The 22514-nt window shown below is 48.2% G+C and overlaps 7 protein-coding genes across 7 annotated transcripts; 3 read left to right on the plus strand and 4 right to left on the minus strand.

Moving 5' to 3' along the window:
• Positions 1-4023: 4023 nt before the first annotated feature.
• Positions 4024-5031, minus strand: LAJ45_09349 (uncharacterized protein; the record flags this gene model as incomplete). Its single annotated transcript, XM_046118892.1, has 1 exon — positions 4024-5031. One exon carries the CDS (start codon positions 5029-5031, stop codon positions 4024-4026), a length of 1008 nt encoding a protein of 335 aa, XP_045967970.1.
• Positions 5032-5995: 964 nt separating this feature from the next.
• LAJ45_09350 (uncharacterized protein) lies at positions 5996-9899 on the plus strand (the record flags this gene model as incomplete). Its single annotated transcript, XM_046118893.1, has 5 exons — positions 5996-7913; positions 7965-8036; positions 8093-8593; positions 8645-8906; positions 9005-9899. The coding sequence occupies 5 exons, from the start codon at positions 5996-5998 to the stop codon at positions 9897-9899; spliced, it is 3648 nt and encodes a 1215-aa protein (XP_045967971.1).
• Positions 9900-11036: 1137 nt separating this feature from the next.
• LAJ45_09351 (uncharacterized protein) lies at positions 11037-11654 on the minus strand (the record flags this gene model as incomplete). Its single annotated transcript, XM_046118894.1, has 1 exon — positions 11037-11654. The coding sequence occupies one exon, from the start codon at positions 11652-11654 to the stop codon at positions 11037-11039; it is 618 nt and encodes a 205-aa protein (XP_045967972.1).
• Positions 11655-12885: 1231 nt separating this feature from the next.
• Positions 12886-13814, minus strand: LAJ45_09352 (uncharacterized protein; the record flags this gene model as incomplete). Its single annotated transcript, XM_046118895.1, has 2 exons — positions 12886-13738; positions 13801-13814. 2 exons carry the CDS (start codon positions 13812-13814, stop codon positions 12886-12888), a joined length of 867 nt encoding a protein of 288 aa, XP_045967973.1.
• A 1544-nt stretch (positions 13815-15358) lies between these two features.
• On the plus strand, positions 15359-16804 carry LAJ45_09353 (uncharacterized protein; the record flags this gene model as incomplete). The annotated part of the gene is made up of 4 exons (XM_046118896.1): positions 15359-15580; positions 15651-16403; positions 16465-16576; positions 16641-16804. 4 exons carry the CDS (start codon positions 15359-15361, stop codon positions 16802-16804), a joined length of 1251 nt encoding a protein of 416 aa, XP_045967974.1.
• Positions 16805-17771: 967 nt separating this feature from the next.
• Positions 17772-18192, minus strand: LAJ45_09354 (uncharacterized protein; the record flags this gene model as incomplete). Its single annotated transcript, XM_046118897.1, has 3 exons — positions 17772-17829; positions 17906-18024; positions 18145-18192. The coding sequence occupies 3 exons, from the start codon at positions 18190-18192 to the stop codon at positions 17772-17774; spliced, it is 225 nt and encodes a 74-aa protein (XP_045967975.1).
• A 422-nt stretch (positions 18193-18614) lies between these two features.
• Positions 18615-19673, plus strand: LAJ45_09355 (uncharacterized protein; the record flags this gene model as incomplete). The annotated part of the gene is made up of 3 exons (XM_046118898.1): positions 18615-18691; positions 18823-19402; positions 19470-19673. The coding sequence occupies 3 exons, from the start codon at positions 18615-18617 to the stop codon at positions 19671-19673; spliced, it is 861 nt and encodes a 286-aa protein (XP_045967976.1).
• Positions 19674-22514: the final 2841 nt, after the last annotated feature.

Here is a 22514-nt window from a genome sequence, read left to right on the forward strand (position 1 = left end):
TCCTTTTCGTCAGGGTATTTGGTGTGGGGATGTTTAGCGTTTGACTTGAGTGTTTAATCGGTATTTGAGCTTGGTTATCCGAATGCTTGGGTGAGCAAGTCTTTGGATATTTGAGCCGTTGCTGAGTATTTAAGCGTTTGAGTATTTGGGCATTTTTGTTGGACGTTTTAGTTGGATGTTATGGTATTCAAGGGTTTTGGTATAGAGGGTTGGGCATTTTAGCGTTAACGTGTTTGTTTGATTTGAAGGTACTTTGGCTTCGATCAATTGAATTTGGGTATTTGAGTGCTTGGGTGAGCAGGTGTTTTGGGTATCTGGGTGGTTGATCACTTTGGTGTTTTGAAATTTAGCGATTTGGTATAGAGGTCTGGCCATGGGTATAGAGGTCTGGGTATAGAGGTCTGGGTATAGAGGTCTGGGTCTAGAGGTTTGGGTATAGAGGTCTGGGTATAGAGGCTTGGGTATAGAGATTTGGGTATAGAGGCTTGGGTTAGAGGTTGGGGTATATGTATAGAGGCGTTGGAGCATTTGTCTTTTTCCTAGGCCTGGCAGGCCTTGGTATGAGATGAGTACATGTATTATGATAATGATATTTAATGAAATATAACGATTAATGATAAATACAGCGAAAGCTTGCTATAATGGTACGCTCGGGACCGGAATTTGGTACCGTTATAGAGAGATTACCCTTGTATAGGAGGTGCTGGTGCTGAAAGCCAGGCAAAAAGGACCGAGAAGTGCTACCGTTATATAGAGATTACCCTTATAGAAAGTACCGTTATAGCAAGCTTTCGCTGTATAACGTTCAGATATACATGTAGTAATCTCATAATTTTGATATTTAACGAGTGTTGATAGAAATATCGTAATGATGTTGATATGTAAATGTTGCATTTGATAATGAAGTCGTGCTATTTCGATGACATTTGACTCCTACAAGTAAATCCTGCGCTACTTTTTGTGCAGATATTTTATTACCTCATCTGATCCTAGACCCCGACTAATCATGGCAACGTTTAGTACTACATACATCTCTCGTACGCCTGCTAACATACGACACACATACGTTCGACACCTTGTTCGGCGTCAACTCACGATCTCAATCAAAACTAATTAAAGTATATTTATAAGACTGCGTGTAGAAAACAGTTTTCAATGTTCAACAGTTTGTATTGTAAGCTTCGAGACCTAAAATAACGGAAACTCCATCATTGTATATCACTCGAATACATGAATTACCACATTCCTACATGTATCCACATGTAAATACATACACATGGATAGACTGTTTACTGAGCTCGGAAGACTATCCCTTAAACCGTCAGGCCAAATTGAAACGAGTTACTCAAACTCTTTATGGTAATCGTGATATAAATATCGCTATGCTGTACTTGCAACCTGTTACGACTGATCTCAAGTCTCTAGGCGTTGATCTTATCACGATTACCATAAAGGGTTTGAGTAACTCGTTTCAAATTGGCCTGACGGTTTAAGGGATAGGATTCTCAGTTTCTATTCCATAAGCCATATGAGGAGAAAATATTATTTTTGGTCTGCTTGCGTAGTCTCAATGATTGATGTTGCAATTGAAGCTCGAGCCTCATGGAAGAGAAATCATCTCAGATATCCCAACCTTCGTCCTTGTAGCCTAAACAATAACGTTTCAAATGTCCATGCTAAGAGGAAGAGGAAAAGTCAAATCTGTGTGTTTTGTCAATCTTTTATTGTGGCCAGAATATGGAAATGATAAGTTAATAAAACTGAAGAATGCACATACATCTCTCTCCTTGTGATAATTTCGTTGATCTAGGATACCCACCACCCTAAGATAACTTATGATATCGCATCGACCCTCTAAACCGAGTGATGTGCTCACAAGAAGGGGGCTGTTTCGGAGGCAGGCGCTATAGCCTAGATACAGGGCAGTCTTTAGAAGAGTGTGGTTAGTAGTTGAAGCTCGAGGCAGGGCCCCCCAAAGGGGGGAGGGTAATTAGAAATCTTATTGGGACGTTGCTCTCCTCCCTATGAGTACCCACAAATGAGGGTGCGTGCATTCATATCAGAACCCTCTCTCCCCGCTTCCTCCTATCTTCCTCTCCCTCCCTAGCCTTCATCTTTCCTGGACATTCACATTTATCCTTCATCTTTATCGTCAGGCCTTTCCAACCACTTCTTTCTTAGATTTCTCTTCGTCAGCGTCTTTCTCGATCTCGTACACCTCTATGGAAGCCCTCCCCCACAGAGGTGCGCGAGGAGCAAATAATTGAGCATAGCCAACCCAGACACCGATTATAATATCTTTTCGGTCCCATGGATGCTCTTATCGAAGACGATGGGGTTTTCTCCGTCAACCCCTTATAAAGTCTTTGTAACAGGAAAGACACGGTTGGTATGTCTCCGCAAATAAATTCTTGTCTCCCTTATTGATAACTACAATGCTGCTTGAACCCTCCGGTGTTTTTCAAAATTAACGCTAAATCCCCCCCCCCCAGAGGAGTTTACTGGTCAACTTGAGTGAATCTCGAATACTCTCATAGCCATCGATGATTCCCTTTTGTGGGCAAGTCATAGGGTGGCTACATCGGGGTTATTGATACTGATGGCAAGAAATCCTTAGAGTATGGTTCACCGGGATTTTCGCTAACTCGTTTCTCAGGCCAGATACCCTGCCGGATCATATTCAGCAATGAGATACCAATACATGTTTGGTACTCATACCGTCTATCGATGGCATGCCATATCTGGCGGGAACCAGCCCCACCATGGTGTGGCTGTAAGTCCCTCTCTTTTCACTTTGTTGATCTGTAGCTATACACTACCGGGTATGTTACAGTAGGGTCTTCAAACCTTTGGTTTTTAACGGTAAGTATATATCGCGCGCAATCTTTTCGCTCATTGATTCTGAATATCGGATGAACTTACTTGGGGCATGTTTAGAAACATTTTACCAGAATTGGCTTTTTCATAGGTCCTGAGGTCCAGTACACAGCCCTCTTTCGGTTGTTGCTGCTGGGGGTGTCTTTACCGGCGGTGCTATAAATCTGTCTAAATGACATAGATCGCCCAGGTACGGCAAAACAAAGAATCCCAACGCTTGGATATAAGCATGGATAGTCGTGGCAGCATTAAGTTAAGAAGTAATATTAATTCTCCCGACAGCATCAGATAGCTCTCCATAGTGGGTGATCTTGCCCTGTTGGCGGGAACTAGACCCGCCATATACAGGTATGCACCTCTGTGGGATTCGTGGAGTTACATAGCTCTGATATGGCTCGTAGGGCATTGGTGGGGGCGGCTCTACTCCAGAACCTTCCCTGGGTTGTAGGCTTGATCTCTGGGAGATAGATGATTCGCTCTTTTACTGGTCAGTTGACGTCGACGTTGAAGGGGTAAGGCGGAGGAGGGCCAGCTTAGGTCGCGTCGGTTTGTGCACTATTTTTGTTTACGAGGGAGGCCAACTTGATCTCTTGACCAGAGAAGCAGCTAAAGCCAAGCAGCTCGAGCTGGCTCAGGCTATCGTCCCAAACATTAACGTTGCCTAAGCTAAAGATAAGGGCCATAGTAAAAGAAACAACCAAGGCTCTTAAAACCTTCTGCATATCGTGCAGGTAGATCAGAATGGATATCAGCGTCGTAGGGTCGGGTCAACGGCAACTCACGGACAACTGTACTATCAACCCTCTAAACTGTGCATGAGAAATGAGATCTTTGAAACGCGAAATTTGAATAATTGAGTTTCGTGGATAGACCTTTTTTTTTTTTTTTACAAGACCTTAAGTAAGAGAGTGATTTTTCATGACGAGGGTGATTACTTTTTAGAAATCAAAGAATTAGCTTGGTTTGAATAGGTACGAGTAGTTAAGTAGTAACCTCTGATTTTCGATTTTCATGGTCAACGATAGGAGGAACAAAGTCATATAGTTAAATAGATATGCGCCAGTACTACCCTAAAGAAAAGCTGCCCCAATTACATCCTAAGCGCCAAATAAAAATAAAACTGCGAAATTTGCTATCATTCCACTACTACTGCGGCTTCTTGCTCTTTGGAATATAGTCTTCTGGGCCCTTTCTCGGCTTGTACCCTTCGATTGCCAGCGCCGACATCCCAGCAGCCAGACCGTCCGCGGACGGCGCCACCGCACTTCCCAATACCTCTTTCTCCTCGATAGTAAAGGTTAATGGTTCCTGCTTTGTGGGGACCTCTTTACCATCCACTACGAAGCCCACACCGTTCCGCGCTACCTCAGGCTTCTTATTCCCGTCAAGAATGCCCTTACTTTCAATTCCGAGACCCTCAAGCTCTTGTACCAACTTCTTTAGGTCTCCTTCCTTCACAGCACTTCTGATACCCATCTCCTTTCTCCTTTCTACCTCCTCTAGTAGTACCATTGTCTCTTCACCACCGTTGGCCTTCCACTTTACACCCTCTAGGTCCAGGCCTATAACCTCGCCCTTTTCGCCAACCTCGACGCCCTCTAGTACGTCACCACGTAGCCAAGAAGGCTCATCGTTCAGCTGCACCCGTAACCACAGGCCACGGCGCGCACACAGGTCGGAGCAGAAGCGCTCCAACTTAGCTCGTGGGACGAAGCGCATAGTTGAAAGACCCTTGTCGATAAGGACATGGTTAGAGGTCGCTTTTGATTTCTTTGGCTCAGAGCAGAGCGGGTAACCACAGAGCTTCAAGATGTTGCGTTCGTGAATCAGAGAGTCGTAATCGGAGGGCTGGAAGTAGCGAAGATGGAGCTTGAGCGCTGGAGTGTCGTGGTGAGTCATGCTTGTTTCTGAGGATGCAGGCGCAGGTGTAGGGAAGTCGACGAGCTCCTCGAGAGACATGAGGATTGATAGTTCGAGGGCTTTGCGAATTTGTAAGGCGTGTGCATGGGAGAGGGCTATTGCACGTGCTTCGGAGGGAGTGGGTTTGGTGCCGGTCGTGGCTCTGGGGCCCGGATTTATGGCTACTACATCTGATCGAATAGTAGAAGGCACGGGAGTCTTCTTTAAGATTGATTTGGGCGTTGGGGTGGCCATATTGAAGGTTCTGAGAGTTGAGGCTGTTCAGTGTTCGATATTCGCAGAAGCTATGGCTTTGTAAGTGAGGATGTTCAACTGTGGCTAAACTGCATATCACCAGCCACTCGAAGCTCCTCACGCCACTGTTTCTGTCTTTGTAAGCAATCGATAGCTAGATGTGGCTGTACTACGTCATCAGCCACTGACACAGACTCCCACCAGCCACCACCATCCACCCCGCCACGCACCCTCCGCTTTTGGTGATTCCATTTCCCCCCCTCCGTGCTTTGCCCTGCTTCATTACTCAGGGAGCTGGCCAAGAGAATTGTAAAAACTCCCCACTCGGAACAATGTAAATCTATCCAATCTGTGACTTTGACTTCTGGCTCTGCATCCGGTGTGTCTGTAGATGTGCCCTGCATTGGCATTGTGAGTTCCGGACAGCTTCTAGAGGTTCCTGAGTGCGGGGCGAGATCTGATCCATGCCCTGGTTTGCTTGCTTGTGGTGCTGTGCTTGCTCTATCCGCCTGTAACTCAACTCTCAACCACCCTACCTGTGCCCTCGCTGACGTACACCTCTGGGAACAGCCACCATCCATCCCACTACCAACCGACTCTCGAGCGTGAACGAGGGGATCACGTATGAAAAATAGACAGAGACAGACAGAAAGACAGATAGAATACCTTGAGAGAGAGAGAGAGAGAGAGAGAGAGATACCGAGGAACCAAGAGACACGGAAGACCAGGAGTTCGAAATACTGCGGTACTCCCTGGACGTGCTATTGACCTAACTGTCTGACTGAGTTCACGTCTTCTTCCCTACAACTACCAACAAAATACCTCAAACCTTGCCCTCTCGGAATAATAACTACAACATAGCATCTGTTACATCTTCATAATCATCCCTTTCAAACTCTTAATCACTAACACCCCCTACTCATCCCCGGCCTGGAGTGTGTATGATCACAGTTCCATCATCATCATGGCCAACACTTCTCCTGCCCCGCCTTTCAAAGTCAAGGCACTCTTCGACTACTCCTCGCCACACGACGACGACCTTAATTTTCCCGCCGACGAAGTCATCACCGTGACTGAGGAAGAGGATGACGACTGGTACTATGGCGAATACACCGACAAGGCTACCGGCGCTCTCAAGCAGGGCATCTTCCCCAAGAACTTCGTCGAACGGATCGTGGTCGAGCTACCCCCGAGACCAACGAGGCCCGGCGGTGGTGCAAGAGGTCCAAAGAAACCTGCGGATGAAAATACCCAGCAACAGCAGGAGGAGTATGGGGGCAAGTCCCCCCCGTACCAAGCACCGCCCCCTCAGGACTCGTCCCCGCCCGCCCCTACGGTTAATACGGCTGCGGCGGGGAGTAGGCCGAGTACTAGCTCAACGATAGCTTCCCCGGTTGCAAGAGAGGCGCCGAAGCAGATGGAGGTTAGGTCGCCGCCGCGTGTTGTAGAGGAGCCAAGACCTGTACAAGTGCAGCAACAAGAACACTCTACGCCGGCCTCCCCGCCGTCAGCTCCAAGGCAGACATTCAACCCCAGGCCGCAGGTACCAACGAGCACCGAGGAGAAGAAAACTGGTGGGAACAAACCGCCGCCGCCAGAGAAGCCGAGCTCGTTTAAAGATCGGTTGGCGCTGTTCAATAAGGTTTCGACGACCCCGATTACTCCATACAATCCGCATAGGCCCCCAGTCAATTTTATCAAAAAGCCGTTTGTGGCTCCCCCACCGAGCAAAAATTCCTATGTGCCACCACCAACACAGCATACCCAGAGGCCAAAGCGTGATGAGGATTCGAACTACATTCGTGCTGAAGCAACAGAGGATACATCTAGGATGTCCCTAGATCAGGAAAGAGATAAAGAGGAGGAGAGGCCAAAATTGGCGCTCAAAGACAGGATTGCATTGCTTCAGACTCAGCAGTTGGATCCATCCGGTATTCCTGGTGGGAAGCCGAAACGACCCCCAAAGCCAAAAAGAACGGAGAGCGATCAGACTGCTGGAGAGGGAAATACTGAAGAGACTGGTCACAGTTTGGCGGTCCAGGAGGAATCTGTTCAAGAAAGAAGGTCTTTCGATTCTGGCCGGGATCATGACATGGAGGAACATGAACCGGCTCAAAGACAAAAGAAGAGTCTGGATATCGGGCATGATGACAATACCAGAGCAGAGTCCAGCGCAGGTGATGCAGATGCATCATCCATTGCCGAGGATCAGCCTCCTGCTGTCCACAGGCCCCGACCCAATGTACCTACTAGAGAAGATAAGTCTGATGACGGAGATGATGAGGGTGCCAATGATGATACTCCAGACGTTGCCTCTGACGATGAAGAGGAAGAGGTGGATCCAGAGGTTGCGAGGAAGCTTGCAATTAGAGAGAGGATAGCTAAAATGAGTGGTGGTATGGGTATGCATGGCATGTTTGGACCTCCAATGGGCATTCCAATGGGCGGCCCCCCCCCAGCGCCACCGAAGAAGAAGAAGACCCCTCCTAAGCCATCCAGAGAGGAAGAGGATTCTAGAGAAACACACGAGGCCGCGGAGCCAACAGAGGACAGACCAATGAGCAGCACTTCCCAATCTCACCAGCAGCAGCCAGTAGCACTTCCTTTCGCCATGCCGAGAGTTCAATCCCCACCGGCTGTCGAAATGCAACAGTATGATAGTGAAGATGAAGAGCCTGCGAAGGATACCGTTGGAACTGGAAAGAAAATATCTGAAGAGAGAGCTAGTGATGAAGAGGCTGATATTGAAGATTTGAAACCCCAACCACCACAGTCTCCACCGCATCATCCGCTGGGACCAAGGCCAATGCCAGCGTCACCAAAGGCCGAAAGGACTTTACCAGAAAGAGTTGTACCAATGTCTCCGCCCATGTTACCACAAGGTATAACTCCTAAGCGCATTTATCAGGCTAGGTGCTAATGAAACCTGATAGAACGGCCGGTTCCCCCTCCCCCTCCACCAATTCCAAGCGAGAGGCCTGCCCCGCCATTGCCTCCAACAGGACGTATGTAACATTTTGACCCGACTGTTTTTCAAACCTCACTCATACTTTAAATACAGAGTTGCTTCCCCCAGCCGCTATTGATGAATCGCCGACGGAAGGGTCTGAGTCTGATGATGAGTTGTCTGCTCCTCCAAGTAAACTATCATTGGCAACTTCAGACGTAGAAGTTCAGCCACGTGGGGCACCGCCACCACCTCCTCCGGGCCCTCCTTCCGTCCCATCTGGTCGTCCTCAGTCAGGTTATGGAGATGCCAAGTCCCCAACTTCCCCTGCTTCTAAACGTGCTTCCCAGGGATACTTTTCTCCTATCCAGACTGCTTCGCCGACTCTTGCCCCTGGAAGTCCTCCTTCAGCATTTAATAAGAGAGCTAGTTATCAGAGGGGCGCAGGTGGAATGCCACCAGTTCCTGGCGGTTTCCCTGTAACTCCTGGTTCTGGCACTCCTCACCAATCTCCTCAAGGTGTTTCTAGGGCCCCACCACCACCACCACCGCCGAGTGGTCCCCCACCAAGACAAAGCATTGATGATACTCGTCCTGGAATGAGTGAAACTAGCGGTAGTAATAGGCCATCTGATACAGAAGAGGAGGTCACTGAGTATGAAGCAGACTACGATACGGACATCGGAAACAAAGTGGCCCACCGGGATGCACTTAAAAAGGATCACGTCAAAGAGGAAGATGAAGAAACGCCACTACCATCACCAGTAATCTCTCCTCAGGCACCACCTAGAAGCGTTCCCCCGCCTCCCCCACCTGCAAATCCCCCGCCGTCAAGAAAGGGAAGGGCATCAGTGGACATGCCCCGTGGCGCGCCGCCCCCACCGCCACCGGCGCAGACACAGGAGCAGGAACAGTATGAGGATGATGAGTATGATCCATATAAATACGAATCCTCACGCTACGAGTCGCCACCACCAGCACCCCCAATTGCGCAGCCCTCAATGCCCCCCCCACCCCCCCACCAAGCGCCGCCTCCGCAGGAACGTTTGCCATCTCGTGGGGGCACCGGCCGTCAATCAATGGATCAGTCGCGCCCCCCCAAGGAAGCGGTAGGCGCTCAATGGATCAATCGCGTCCTTCAGCTGAATACGTAGCCCGAGACATTGAGCTAGGTGAATCAACCAAATGGTGGACTTCCCCCAACACCCCTCCACCAATCTTCCAAAACCGCCCTCGTGAGCTTTACTTTGAAGTTGAGGAGGTGCCAACTACCCGTCGTGGCGGCCGTACAACAATAACCAAAGATGTGTATGTCCTCTTTCATGACTATTCTCAAACTGTCGTCACTGCCCGCTACGACCGCGATGAACCACAAACTGCAAGTCTTGAGCAACGTCATGAAGCACCTCCCCCTCAGCCACGCCAGGACCAGCTCGAAGATTTTCAGGCCAAGTTCGGAGCCAAGATCGCTGCTGGTGCAAAGGCCCGCGAGAATACGGTTGTTGCCGGTGGCGACCCAGAGGCACTTATCCGAGAGCTTCTTGAGCTTGCACCGGGCTATCTCCCACCTGCTGGGGCAAGATCATATGGAGCATTGGTGTACGCTAATCTTGCCAACGCCTCCGTACAGCAATTTGATGAGATTAGAGCTGGTGATATTGTGACATTCAGGAATGCGAAGTTCCAGGGACACAAGGGTGGCTTACATCAGAAGTATAGCATGGAGGCTGGGAAACCGGATCATGTTGCGGTCGTAGTGGACTGGGATGGCACGAAGAAGAAACTACGTGCATGGGAGCAGGGCAGAGAGAGTAGGAAAGTTAAGATGGAGAGTTTCAAGGTCTCCGATCTCAGAAGTGGTGAGGTCAAGGTGTGGAGAGTTGTGGGTAGAGAATGGGTCGGATGGGGTGCACAGCAGTAGTCTTTGTGTATGGAAGGACTGGGTAATGAAAGTGATACGGCGCGGTAGGTAGACGTGCATGTGCGTAGTAGGGATGCAGGATCGGCAAAGCAGGATTAGGATTGTAGTGTAGCGTAGTAGTTTTAGCTGTTATTCATGTTTTTGCCTTTTTTATATTTTCCTGCTTTTTGTCTTCCTGCTATCTTTCTTTCCTCTTGTGGCTTTTTACCTGCCTGATTTAGTGGAAGTGTCCTCTTCTTGTTTGTTGTGGTTTTTTTTTATTACTATCTTTATCTTGCGTTTATACTCTACACTCGTTTGTTTTTCATATATCCCCACAAGCCTAGAAACTGAAAATTAGCCAAAGTCTTAAGAAGTATCAGTACAGTTAGCATTAATGGGGTTAGATGGCCCAGCGGTTCACCCGGGCTGGTGCTCAGCCTGTACTGACATATGTACATGAATCTAAGGAGACGAAAGATCTATTCTACCAACCCGGACGTGATTCAAGTAGACTTCTTTTCGATATTACCGAAGGAAATAATGAAGCTATCTGCCCAGAATACGAGTACACTACCTGAGATTCTGTGATTAAGCATAAGCTTAGAACAGTGAAGGATTCAGTTTCATAGTTTACGGAAGGAACAGTTTCCCATATACTAAAGTCCTTATATTGAGAAAGGAGGTATCTGCAAAAGAGGATGTCTGGTGTGTAGTGTCTGCGGCCATGTGGGTTGTGGGACGCGTGCATCACGGAATATCACTCGCATTCAGAAAACTACGCGGATGTAATTTACGGAAAACGATGCATGGTGGGTAACGAAATTGACTGTACAGTCCAGGTCATTTATTTGAGTTGTCTAATCAAGCCAGATAGAAGTTAAGTGGGCGCTCTTATCATGAAAAAGTAGTATATTGATTATATCTTGGCACGCGATAGACGAGAGACCATTCAAGAAGATAAAACATTCTTCGACAGTGCATTACGAACACGGAAATTTATATACATAGACATATATATCTCCAAGTATAAAGGAAAGAAAAAGATAAAATCAACCAGAGGTCAATTTTATAACAATACATAATCAAAGTAATTCAAAATTACCACTGCCAGATACATATATTGTCCGTTTTGGAGCCAGGCCCTACAGATAAGACCTACGAAACAGCACTCCCAGTTTCGACAAATTTTCTGCAACGCGTTAAATGTGATATCTGCGTTGTAATAAGCTTGTTTGGAGTCACGCCGTCCCATTTGATCAGTACGATTTGATGGTCAAGCCAGACAGAAAGCACACCGATGGTCCTAGACTGAAAGAACGAGCCTCCAGTTTGCCGTGCGCGAGGGAACAACGGCCTAAGGCGGTCACCAAGAGACATGATACGGTCCGCCATAGTAAGCTGGTCGGGGAACGCTGTAAGGTTAGTGGCGTACTGATTAAGTTCCATCAGTCGGGCTACCAATTCCGGGACGCGCTCCCTGCATTCGAGGATGGACTTGTTGAGCTCTTCCTGGGTTGTCGCTGACCCCATTGGCACTTCGGGGAACGTTATGTCTCTCTCGGCTTCAACTTCTAGTTGTTCGTTCTGGAGTTGGAGTAGGAGCTCGCTCAGGAGGAATCGGTACTCGTCAATGGAGAAGGGCTGGCCTTCGTTTTGGAAGAAGTTGATAACCATCTGCACGAATTCTTCTTTGGCATTGATGTAGCAGTGGTTTGTAGTGAGATGAGGGGCGATGTTGCAGATCAGGGACTTGGCGCAATCTAGTTCTGCCATTTTGAGCTCTTGTGGAAAGGAGTTGTGGTTTGGAGGTGAAATGGTGATGGGTATCAAGGGTGGATCAGGTTGACTTTGTCTCCTGTGGCTGGGGTCTTACTGTTCTTATAACCTGGGAGTCATGTCGATTTGATAGAATTCAGTAATCAAGGCTATTGAATAGTCTCGAACTTAGTTCCAGGGATGATGGGTCGTATCAAGCACTAATTATATTGGTGGATATTTGGCTTATACTTACTTACGTATACTATACTAATATACCATTACTTCTTATAACATATTAGCACTTGTTTATTGTACTAATCATTGATGGAAAGGTTGGGATATACAATCGCCCGCAAAAGCCTGATTGTATTTCAGATTTCCTTGCATAAATAGCCCAATGTGGTGGAAATACTACGAACGCGCATCAATGTACTCTCCCTGCTATAATATTGGCGCTTTCAGTATAGACTATATGTCCTTATATACATCTACCCTCTAGATCTATAGATTTATAATTAATTACATCCCCGCTAGGCTGGGAGTCTTAGGTGATACTTCCGAGTGATAACGGATGATGCCCACCATTTCCCAGATCGTTTGGCAACAGCATTTCAACTCTCTTGAGTTCCTCTTTCTCTGTGAAATTATCATCATCAAGCCGTAAAGTGCTTAGGCTTTAATATTCAAGATATCTCTACCTATCGAGCGGGAGCTACGTACTCAAATACATGAGACAAACTACAAGATCCCCCACGAGATTCAAGATCGAGTGATTGCTAATGATTCACCCGTGCGAAGTAATCTGGCTATACTCGGCATAGAGAGCTGTCTCGTATTCTATATGGGCTAAGCGTAAATTTCCAAATCCTTTATGCTTTTCAATAGTATGCTGTAGGAATAGAGTAGCAAGATATGGGGAGAAATGCAAGGTGAGATTTAATGTATCTTTTTTTATCATTTTGGTATAGTACGTAATACTTTAGATTTCTTTTTTTTTCTTTTCTTTGGGCACAAGCACCCGGCTGAAGAGGATATTGGTACAAAAGTATAGAGATATATCGTTGCCCGGACCAATGGGGTGTCATTGGCCCTTTTCGAATAGAACAGTAACTTGAAAGCACCGCCGGAAAAAGACAAATCCCTAAGGCACAGTACAAAGGCCCACGGGAAATCTGCTCTTACGTGAGTATACACCCGCCAAACCGTAGACATCCTTCCCATCCCACACTATATTCATTAAGCTCCATTACACCACTATATCCCCCCCCAGCACATCAACCTCCTTCTCCTTCAGCTCCCTGCCCAGCTCCTCCGTCGGCAGCACCGCCCCCGGCAAAATATAAAGATACCTCTTTCTCTTCCGGTCGCTGCGCTTCTTCTCCTTCTCATCCATAGTCTCGCTCGCGCCCGTCGGCCCCGGCGGGTCGAAATGCGCATCGTCGAGCTGGTAGCCGCTGATGATGCGGCACCGGCCGCAGCGCCAGATCCACCGCTTCTCGAACCCGTCTTCGCGCGTGATGATCTGCGCGGTGCGGTCTTTGGTGAGTGAGAGGATGAGGGTGTAGTCGTCTTTTTCCCGCGTTTGGAGCGTGGGGGTTGCTGCTGGGGCGCTGTCGGCGGTGAGGGTGGTGGAGGGTGCGGGGGGTGGTGCCATTGAGGTGGCCGGCGCGGGTGAGGTAGCGGCGGCGGGGGTGGTGGTTGCCGCTTCTGTGGCCTTTTCACTGGGCTGAGCAGTCGGTGCCTCCTTCATTTCAACATCTGCTTTCTCCTGCGGTATCGCGGGAGCAGCTGGCCGTGCCTCTTCTGCTACCTCCTTGCCTGCTCTCTCAGCAATTGGCGCCTCTGGTTCCTTCGTTGGCTTGGCCTCCGCTGGTTTGGCCTCAACTGGTTTGGCCTGCTCTTCGGGCTCGTCTTCCTCGTCGGAGGACGATTCCTCTGACGAAGAAGAGTCTGATTCGTCTTCCGACTTTGGTGGAGGGGGTAGTGGGACTATGATCGCATGGTCGAGGCCGGGGTCTTTCCGCTTGGGGAGGGCGGAAAAGTCGTGGGTGGATGCGAGGAAGAGGTTGGAGCAGTACGCGCAGTGGTAGGTGAACACCCTGGGATCGTGGTTAGTGGTTAGAATAATGCAATGGGGAGAGATATGTTGTGAAATACGTACCGTGGAGTTGTCATTGCGCTGCGCTGTTGAAGGGCGAATTGCTGCTGGAACAGGGAGAGCTTTTGGTGTTGTGACTTGGAGCTCTGGAGTTAGTTAGTGCTTAGGTCATAAAGTTTACTAGGACCCTGCCATGGGGTTGATGCATAGTTGATTAGTCATCGCCACTCTGCCTTATTTCACTCCCCAAACACAATCGGTTTAGTATGAATGATAATATCTTCCCAATTCAATAAACAGTCTAAACTTTGGCAGTGATTTGAAGGTTGCAATAACACTCGGCTATTTCATGAACTTGGGCATATGTAGACTTCATATCGAAACACTGATTCTCACCCTGGCCACCCGTTAAATATTCCCCACCAGGTTACAGAAAGGCCATTTTCAATCGAAACGGCGATTTAATTAGCACTAAGATCGCAGATTTTGTAGAACAATAAACTAAAAAATAGAACAATCTTCCCCAGTACTACCTACAGACACTTTGTACTCATCGATATGCCCCTCTTTTCTCAAAGATCTTGTAACCCCTTGTAACCACAGGTATACCCAGCCCCATGCATGCAATAATATTCTAGCAAGATCCCACTTACTGTATGTGTACATGTAGTTTAACCATTTCAATCGTGGAACCGAATAAATAAACTTCCGGCAGTTCTGTATTACACTGGAAGAGGCGGCAACATATGACGTTCAGTATAGAGATTCACCGAACTGTGATGCAGAGCTCATGAATCTCATATTGACTCATCACTGCGATGATACCTACATGTATCCATATATCATTGACGGGGCGTCGTGGTATTTACTGAAACTTACACCAATTGTCAAGAAGAAGATTTAACTGGGTATATTTTCCGGTGAATTCGGAACGGTAATTATAATATTTAGAGTCTGGTTCGAGATAAGTAATACCAAGGCCATGTACTTCGTTCTATAGATACTAACCCAAGTCGATGAATATAATACTCTAGTGTTTGTTTGGATACAATAGAGGTTATCTATCCAGATGTCTTCGAAATACGATGAAATCGTAGAATATAATCTAATAGTAGTACTATGGATTTATTCAAAGGGTGTAGATTAACACAGCCTGACTTAGTCTCGGTGGGCAGGCATAGTTTTGCCGGCACTGGAATACAAAGGGCCCTTTGAACGATGGTTTCTAGGAAAGAAGAGGACATTAGCATTACTAAGTAGCCAGTTGCTCAGACCATGTCATGGTATCAGCCAATCATGATTCATGCACGTGATGTGACCATTTTGGGCATAGTCTTTCGATCAGTAGCATAGATAACGGAAATGATCATCTCTCCATCCCCGTAGGTATCATGGTGTCACCTGCACACCTGAATTAAGCCTGTAAGAAAGGCTGGCGGCTGGGGTCGGCTCGCGTTGTACCTGCCTGTACGTATCTACCCTAGTTACGTGTGCACCTATTGAGATCTTACCCACTCTCCCCTTCCTCTTCTCTCTTCCCCCGTTCTTACTGCTCTGCTCTACCATATCCAACACCATCTTTGAAAAAACACCACAACAAATCCTATCGTTTACAGAAATTATGAAGTACTCTATCACCTCTACCTTCCTCGGGCTCGCGGCTGTGACTCAGCTCGCATCTGCCATCGTCCTCCCTACGCAGCAGGACCAGTTTAAGGCCCTCTCTGGTGATGCCTCAGATAGCTTCATGACACAGGATGTCGGGAGTGAAATGAGACTGGTGCAGCTTAGTCCTATGGAGATGAAGTGGATTACCGAGGACGAGAAGATGGAGCTGATCAGGGTAGGTCGTGCTCATTCTGAAGCTTATGGTGGCGACTCAGGGACTAACATGAAGCTCTCCGCGGGTGTAGAATGGTCGTAACTTCATGGATATCACCGATAACCAGGACCTTGGATACACGAACGCCTTCCAAGAGGCATCCAAGCCACGTAAGGGGAAGGTCGAGTTCCCACCGAAGCCCCAGTTCCAGGAGCTTGTTACACCGCTTCTGGGTAACTTGACCAAGAGTAACATGCAGGCGAACCTGGAGAAGTTTACCAGCTTCCACACCAGGTACTGCAAGTCGGACTACGGCAGACAGTCTTCTGAGTGGCTCCTAAACCGGATCAATGAGACCGCGGCCCACCTTCTTCCTTCGATCGAGCTGAGACCCTTCAAGCACTCGTGGCAGCAGGCGTCCATCATTGCCTCAATCCCTGGAAAGAGCAAGAAGACTGTTGTGATTGGTGCTCACCAGGATTCGATTAACCTTTACTTCCCCTCATTCCTCCGTGCCCCGGGTGCCGACGATGACGGTTCTGGAACTGTCACTATCCTAGAGGCATTCAGAGTGCTGGTTGAGTATCTTGCCGACACGGGTATCCAGCTTGAGAACACTGTTGAGTTTATGTGGTTCAGCGCTGAGGAGATTGGTCTTTTGGGAAGTCAGGCCATCTTCAGCCAGTATGAGAAGGAAGGCCGTGAGGTTGTCGCCATGTTGCAGCAGGATATGACTGGCTTTGTCCAGAAGACCCTCGATGCCGGAAAGCCCGAGAGTGTTGGTGTCATCACCGATTACGTCGATGAGGGTTTGACAGAATTCATCAAGGAGGTCATCACCGAGGTAAATAATAAACCCGTCAAAGGTATAATTTGGGGTTAGACGCTGATCGTGTGGAATGCAGTACTGTGACATCCCGTACGTCTTGACCGAATGTGGCTACGCGTGCTCTGACCACGCCAGTGCTAGCAAGGCTGGATACCCCAGTGCTTTCGTAATTGAGAGTGCCTTCTCTGGTTTGTACCCCTGAAAGTTAAATCCTGCTTCGAGTCTTCAGTGAATTAACCGGTATATCCTCAGAATCTGATGACCATATCCACACCACCGAGGACAAGATTGAGTACCTCAGCTTCGACCACATGCTCCAGCACGCCAAGTTGACTCTTGGTCTTGCTTACGAGCTCGGTAACACCGACTTTGGCGGAAAGAAGGAGCACAAGGGACACAAGGAGCACGAATTGTAAGCATTCAGGCTTCTGTGGGATAATGTTACGAATGGCATGGACGGACGGATGATGGGAAGATATTTTTGACGTATGGTTTTTTTTTTATCTAAAGCCCGCTAAATTGGGGTGTACGTTCTTGCATTGTATTAAGTACTTGATGTAGTCTTTGGTAATGAACATGGTTATTTGCATATCAGAACACATACGCTCTGTTAGTTTTATTCTCATTGAAAATGAAGTATCCAAGATTGGGTCGTAGGCAAGATGAGGGCTCCCATAGAATCCTGAGGACTCTAATCGCTATTTTGAACCAAGCGATTTTGAAACTCGATGTTTCCTTGCCTGGCTAGGTTGAAACATAGTACGAGAATCAGGATCTTGCTCCGCACGTCATAAACCTCATCCTTACTCTTCATCTGGTAGCCGTTAAATGTGCATACACCTCATTCTCATCTCGGAAAACTCAAGTACTGTCCTCAAATATTCTATTTGCTCGCATTCCTAGCTCAACGTCGCTTTTCATGGTGAAGGGAGGGCCTATCGAGTGAGAGACCATGACCCAATGTATCAGAGTCAATGAATCTGTATAAATTCCCCAAGTCTCTCCAGTCTCAATGCTCTTTTCCCCTTATGCAGCGAAATGATGCTCATATGCTCACTCCGGATGTATGTTAACGCCGCCAAGGCACCATTGCAGTATCTGAGACACTATGAGCATCAGGCACCATACGATCCATTCGGCCAGTAATGTGAGTGTTAACCAATTTCCTCCATGAAATAGAAATAGAAGAGTGGTGCCGCGGCAGAGGCAATTTCACGTTTTTTTCTCTTTGGGACAGGAACAGGTGAGAGGGAATTGGGGGAAATTATCCGTTCTATACAACATGTACTACAACGTTATTTTTTTTCTTTCTTTCCTTTCTTCAAACCCTCCTTCTATCATATAAAGAGAGAAAAAACGTCCATTTCCAGCCAGTATATAGATTTAGTGCTTCGCCTTTGATGCGGCAGCACCCTCGGCTTCTGCCTTTGCGATGAATTCCCTGCAACTCATATTAATGACTGAACTAGACTAGACAGACCTGAGGCGAAGGGTGGAGGGGGGACAGGTGGGCGTACTTGATGAACTTCTCCTCATCGCTGCTGGAGGCCTGGATGGGTGGGGTAGTCTTATCCTTCTTTCCGCCGGTCGCGAGGGCGACAATACCGATGACGGAGCCGAGGGTGGCCATGGCGAGCTACATATCGCGGGCATCGTCAGTCCACAGATTCCGCCATTCCATTCACCCATTCAAACACCGTCCGTCCATCGCAATTGACCCGCCGAGAGAGAGGGGTGGGGGGGAGAGGTGACATACGTGGTGTGATCCGACCTGCCTGCCGGCGATGGTGTACATGGCGACCATTGTGGATGATTGTTGGGGTGGGCAATTGAAGACGGGGAGGGTATCGGGGGTGGGTTGGTGATGTCGTGAATGGTGAGTGATGGGTGTGGGACGGAATCTCGGTTGATGAGACTCGAGGGCGATTTGACGGTGTGGCGGGTGAAGTGTGTGTGGCGCTTTTGGAGGGGCTAAGGGTGTGGCGCAAGCTTTCGGGTGAGCGGTGACTCAGCCGGCCGGGATCGGAGAGAGAGTTTACGTCATTCGGGAGACCTATCATGTAGCTTCTTGGGCTTGGGTTGGTCGTAGATAAATTCTAGGAAACATCGTCAACTTGGAAGTATCGACATCTTAGACAGCCTCTCCCATCGCCACCGACTACTCTATTGCATCCTTTATAGATAGATCTCTTGTTGAATCTTTAATATCAGTGGAAATAGCACATCATGTCAGCAAAGGCTCCCCCCAACCCAGACCACCCACCAAGGGCAGAGACCCTCCCCCAGAGGATCTATGAGGGCGAGTAAGTCTAGTTCATCCACTATCTCGAGCCCCTTCTCCAAATCTTCCCACAACTAAAAAGCCAATCATCCCGGAAAGAAACGAAAGAGATAACGAAAAAAAGAAGGAGAAAAAAAACTAATACAATGCCAGGGCCCCCGAAACCACCGAAACAAACCTCCGCTGGGCCGCCTACGCAAACCGCATCCGCACCATCATGAACTCTGCCCACCGCTATGTCGCCTACACCTCCGACATTGGAGAGTCCTTCCGCCCCGTTGCTCACCCAGGCCTCATCCGCACGGCCTACGGGATCTCCTGGCTCTACCTTACCGGCGACGTCCTGCACGAGGGCTACAAGGCCTACATCTCCAACCAGGCCACCCTTCGTGGGGGCCAGGTCGTCTCGCCGCTCCCTGACTGGCTCACCCCGAAGAGCTCCACCGAGAAGTCACCCTCCTCGGAGGCGACGTATAAGCCGGAGGAGGTGGCCAAGAGCGTGAAGAACCAGCTCACGACGCCAAAGCCGCCGTACGAGGTGAAGCCGAGGAAGGTGTCGTCGTTGAGCGACGCGAGGGATGATTGGGACGATGGCAGCAAGGATGCCGGGAAGAACTTGGTGAATCCGAAGGGGACGGTGCCGTTCTTGGAGGATTACAGGACTGTGATGGTGCAGAGGGCGATTTTCCAGGGGTTGGCGAGTATGGGGTTGCCGGCGTTGACGATTCACTCGGTATGCATCTCCCAATTGATTATGATTATGTAGTATTGTGACGGACGCTGATATTTCGTGGTTGTAGGTTGTGCGGTACTCTGGCAGGGCGCTGAAGAACACTAAGAACGTTATGATCAGGACTTGGGGTCCCGTCGGGCTGGGATTAGCGGTGGTGCCGGCGCTGCCTTATATTTTCGATCATCCGGTGGAGCACGCGGTCGAGTATGTGTTTGAGAAGGGGTACGAGACCATTACGGGCAAGAAGGGGGTACATGAGAAGGAGCTATAGATCTCTTTTCTTGGATGTATAGGATGCGGTTAGACGATATCATGGGTCGAGCGATTATTGTATAGTCACCTTTTTTTTCTTTTCTTTTCGATGTCTCCCCTCTTGATCATTGATCATACCATCTCCCTTCTTTGCGGCTCTTTTCTGGTTTGATGTTGTATATGCGGTTGGCTGGGTGGCTCTTTTTAGGTTTCTTGTTTGTGGTCAGCTTGGGGATTTCAGCGTGCTCTAGAGATAGAGGCGAGCATGCATGATATACAAGAATACAAACGCAGAGGTGCATTTGCACCATATATCTAGCTATACCCCATTAAAACGATAATTGCTATGCTCGAAAGGGAAGGTGGTTGGTTACAACACCTAGTTATTTGCTCCATGAGAAATCACTCGATGTACTTGGCCGTGATTACTTATTTACCTCGTGGGAATACGGGATCCGAGTCACTATATTGTGCTTTTAGCCGGATGTGGGTCTTACTACCTATCCTATTCCCTATGACAGCTGAGCACTCACCAGCCACAACGGTTACATCTCACCATACTGTTATAAGTTGCATCGAATACCCGGCGTCACCAATCGCGCGACACGCCAGCTGCTTATCAAATATATGGTAGATTATACTGGATATCTCCACTTGCAGAGTTCAAACCATCATGTTTACTGAATGTGGTTAACAGCTGCCGCTTCAATTAGGCCTGACGGTTTAAGGGATAAGGCAGTGATCATATCGTATCTAAAACACGCTACTAAAGGACTGTTATGTCAGTAGAACCTGCGTATGTACCATTGCGGTTGGTAATTGCATGTACTACCCCCGACGCTCGCCGCGCAAGAGACCAGCCGCGGGCACACGAGCAGTGATTTCCGAGTGATGGTGTATGATTTATTGATATGTTATAACTACCAGTCTATAGAAGTCGACGCCAACAAGATCGCATCTGGAGGGGAGGGAAGAGGGTAGAAGCAACGAAAAATGGCGAGAGCAGGCTACTTGCTATGTTCTGTTCTCAGGTCACGTTGCGGTGTCCTGGTGGTTGTGGGTGCTCAGTCGTGGGATTTTGGTATGGTTGGACATGCGGATAGTGGGGACGCTGTACAGCTTTAGAAAGGTAAAGAGGAATAGCAAGAATAGTGGGGCTAGAAGGCGGGGAGAAGCTGGAGGTGAGCGAGGATGTGTTGTATATGGTGGGTACTTGAAGGAGGAGGGAAAGGCGGGGTGTTAATGGTCTCAAGAACGGTGCTGGAGCTTTTTTTGTTGGTTCCATGTTATCTAGATACTGTAACTGGAGTTGTGAACTTTAGTCTTGGCGTAACTTTTATTAGCCAACATGCAAGATCAATCCATAAACCTCTGACGAGCGTCCTCATGAGCAAAGATATGCCCGATCGGTAATCAGGCGTGTAGATATATATTGCATGTGTCGAGAGGGTATAAAGCTCTAAATCCGGTAACATGGCCTATCCCACCAAACGATAGCTATAGTGAGTTTCACCGCAACCCATACGCCGGAATCCCTTCTCCACCATCCAGCGTCTGGGGAGCGTGGGCTAGTGTGGGTTTCTTTCTAGTCCTTACACTGTTACAAGCCAAAGACCGTACAGGCGGCTGATAGAACAATTCGTGATTTGGCGACACCCTAGGAGGTGGATATCTGGTCTGAGCTCGAAGCAGTTGAAAGGTAGTTCTAGACCACGGACAACTAAGTAGAATAGTGGAACGCCGGAGTTGTGGTTGTAGATGGACGGCTGTATCGTTGGTTGAACATACCCTAAGTGAATACTAGAACTTGTCTGAGCTCGGAGCAACGGAAAAACAGCTCTAGACCACGAACATGTACCTAGCATACTGGAACGCTGGTGTGTGGTTGTAGAGGGAGAGTTTTATCGAATAATTTGGTTTGTCGCTTTTGTAGAAGCACAGAAGATCGCGACAGATAATCCGGGGATACGAGCCTAGCTTTCACGAATAGGAAGAAAAGATTATGTAGATCTAGCATGATCATATTGTTCTCTACCTACTATATGTACGCTTAAGTACATGCACGGGAGTTGGCTTGGGACATGGGAAGAGTGGGACCATCTATGTAGCCGGCGATGGCCTTCCATGTACAGTTGACTTAGCGATGCATCGATGCGTAGGACGCACATATGTTTACAGGTGTTTGACCAATACGATGTGCAGGAAATGTTTGGTTTTAATCATGGTTTATCACTCGATCATGCCAAGACTCCGGAAATGAATATATCAGGACACATGTTTCATCCTTTATCATACAATGCTTACAACTGAACATCGCACACTTAGAGTGTCGAGAAACGAGCAGACACCTTGTCGCACATCAAGGAATTCAACTTACACACCATGGCTAGAGTCCAACAGATACAGACAACTTGCATATTGAAGAGGCCTAGGCCTCGAGCATAACGGATGATCAACGACGTCCCCCTCATCATTTAAGCTTGCATGCAGCAAAAGAACTCAAAAAATCTACGTATAATGTATACGCCAATGCATTGCCGATCCCATGGGCTTAAGGACATCACCGAGCTGGATTTACCCGGGTCTATATGGTCCTCTCCTGTGGAGGCCGCTAGGTTGCTTGCCTTGGAGTGTCTCTAGTCTCGAGGCCGCCTGCCCCGAAACACTTATCTATTGGGCCGATGGAATAAACTACTACTTGGGATACAGCATACTAGTCCACTGGTAACTCGATGCTCGGTTATCTATCCGGAGAACTGAAATACCACTTAGCGGCCTCGAAATAGTACCATGAAATAAACTCAGCTGATGCCCCTCGAAGATCCTTTACCTCGGTGATCACATTGCCTGAGCTACTGGA

Source organism: Morchella importuna, assembly GCF_003444635.1.
Source record: "Morchella importuna strain M04M26 chromosome Unknown Morimp01GS035, whole genome shotgun sequence".
Taxonomy (NCBI): domain Eukaryota; kingdom Fungi; phylum Ascomycota; class Pezizomycetes; order Pezizales; family Morchellaceae; genus Morchella; species Morchella importuna.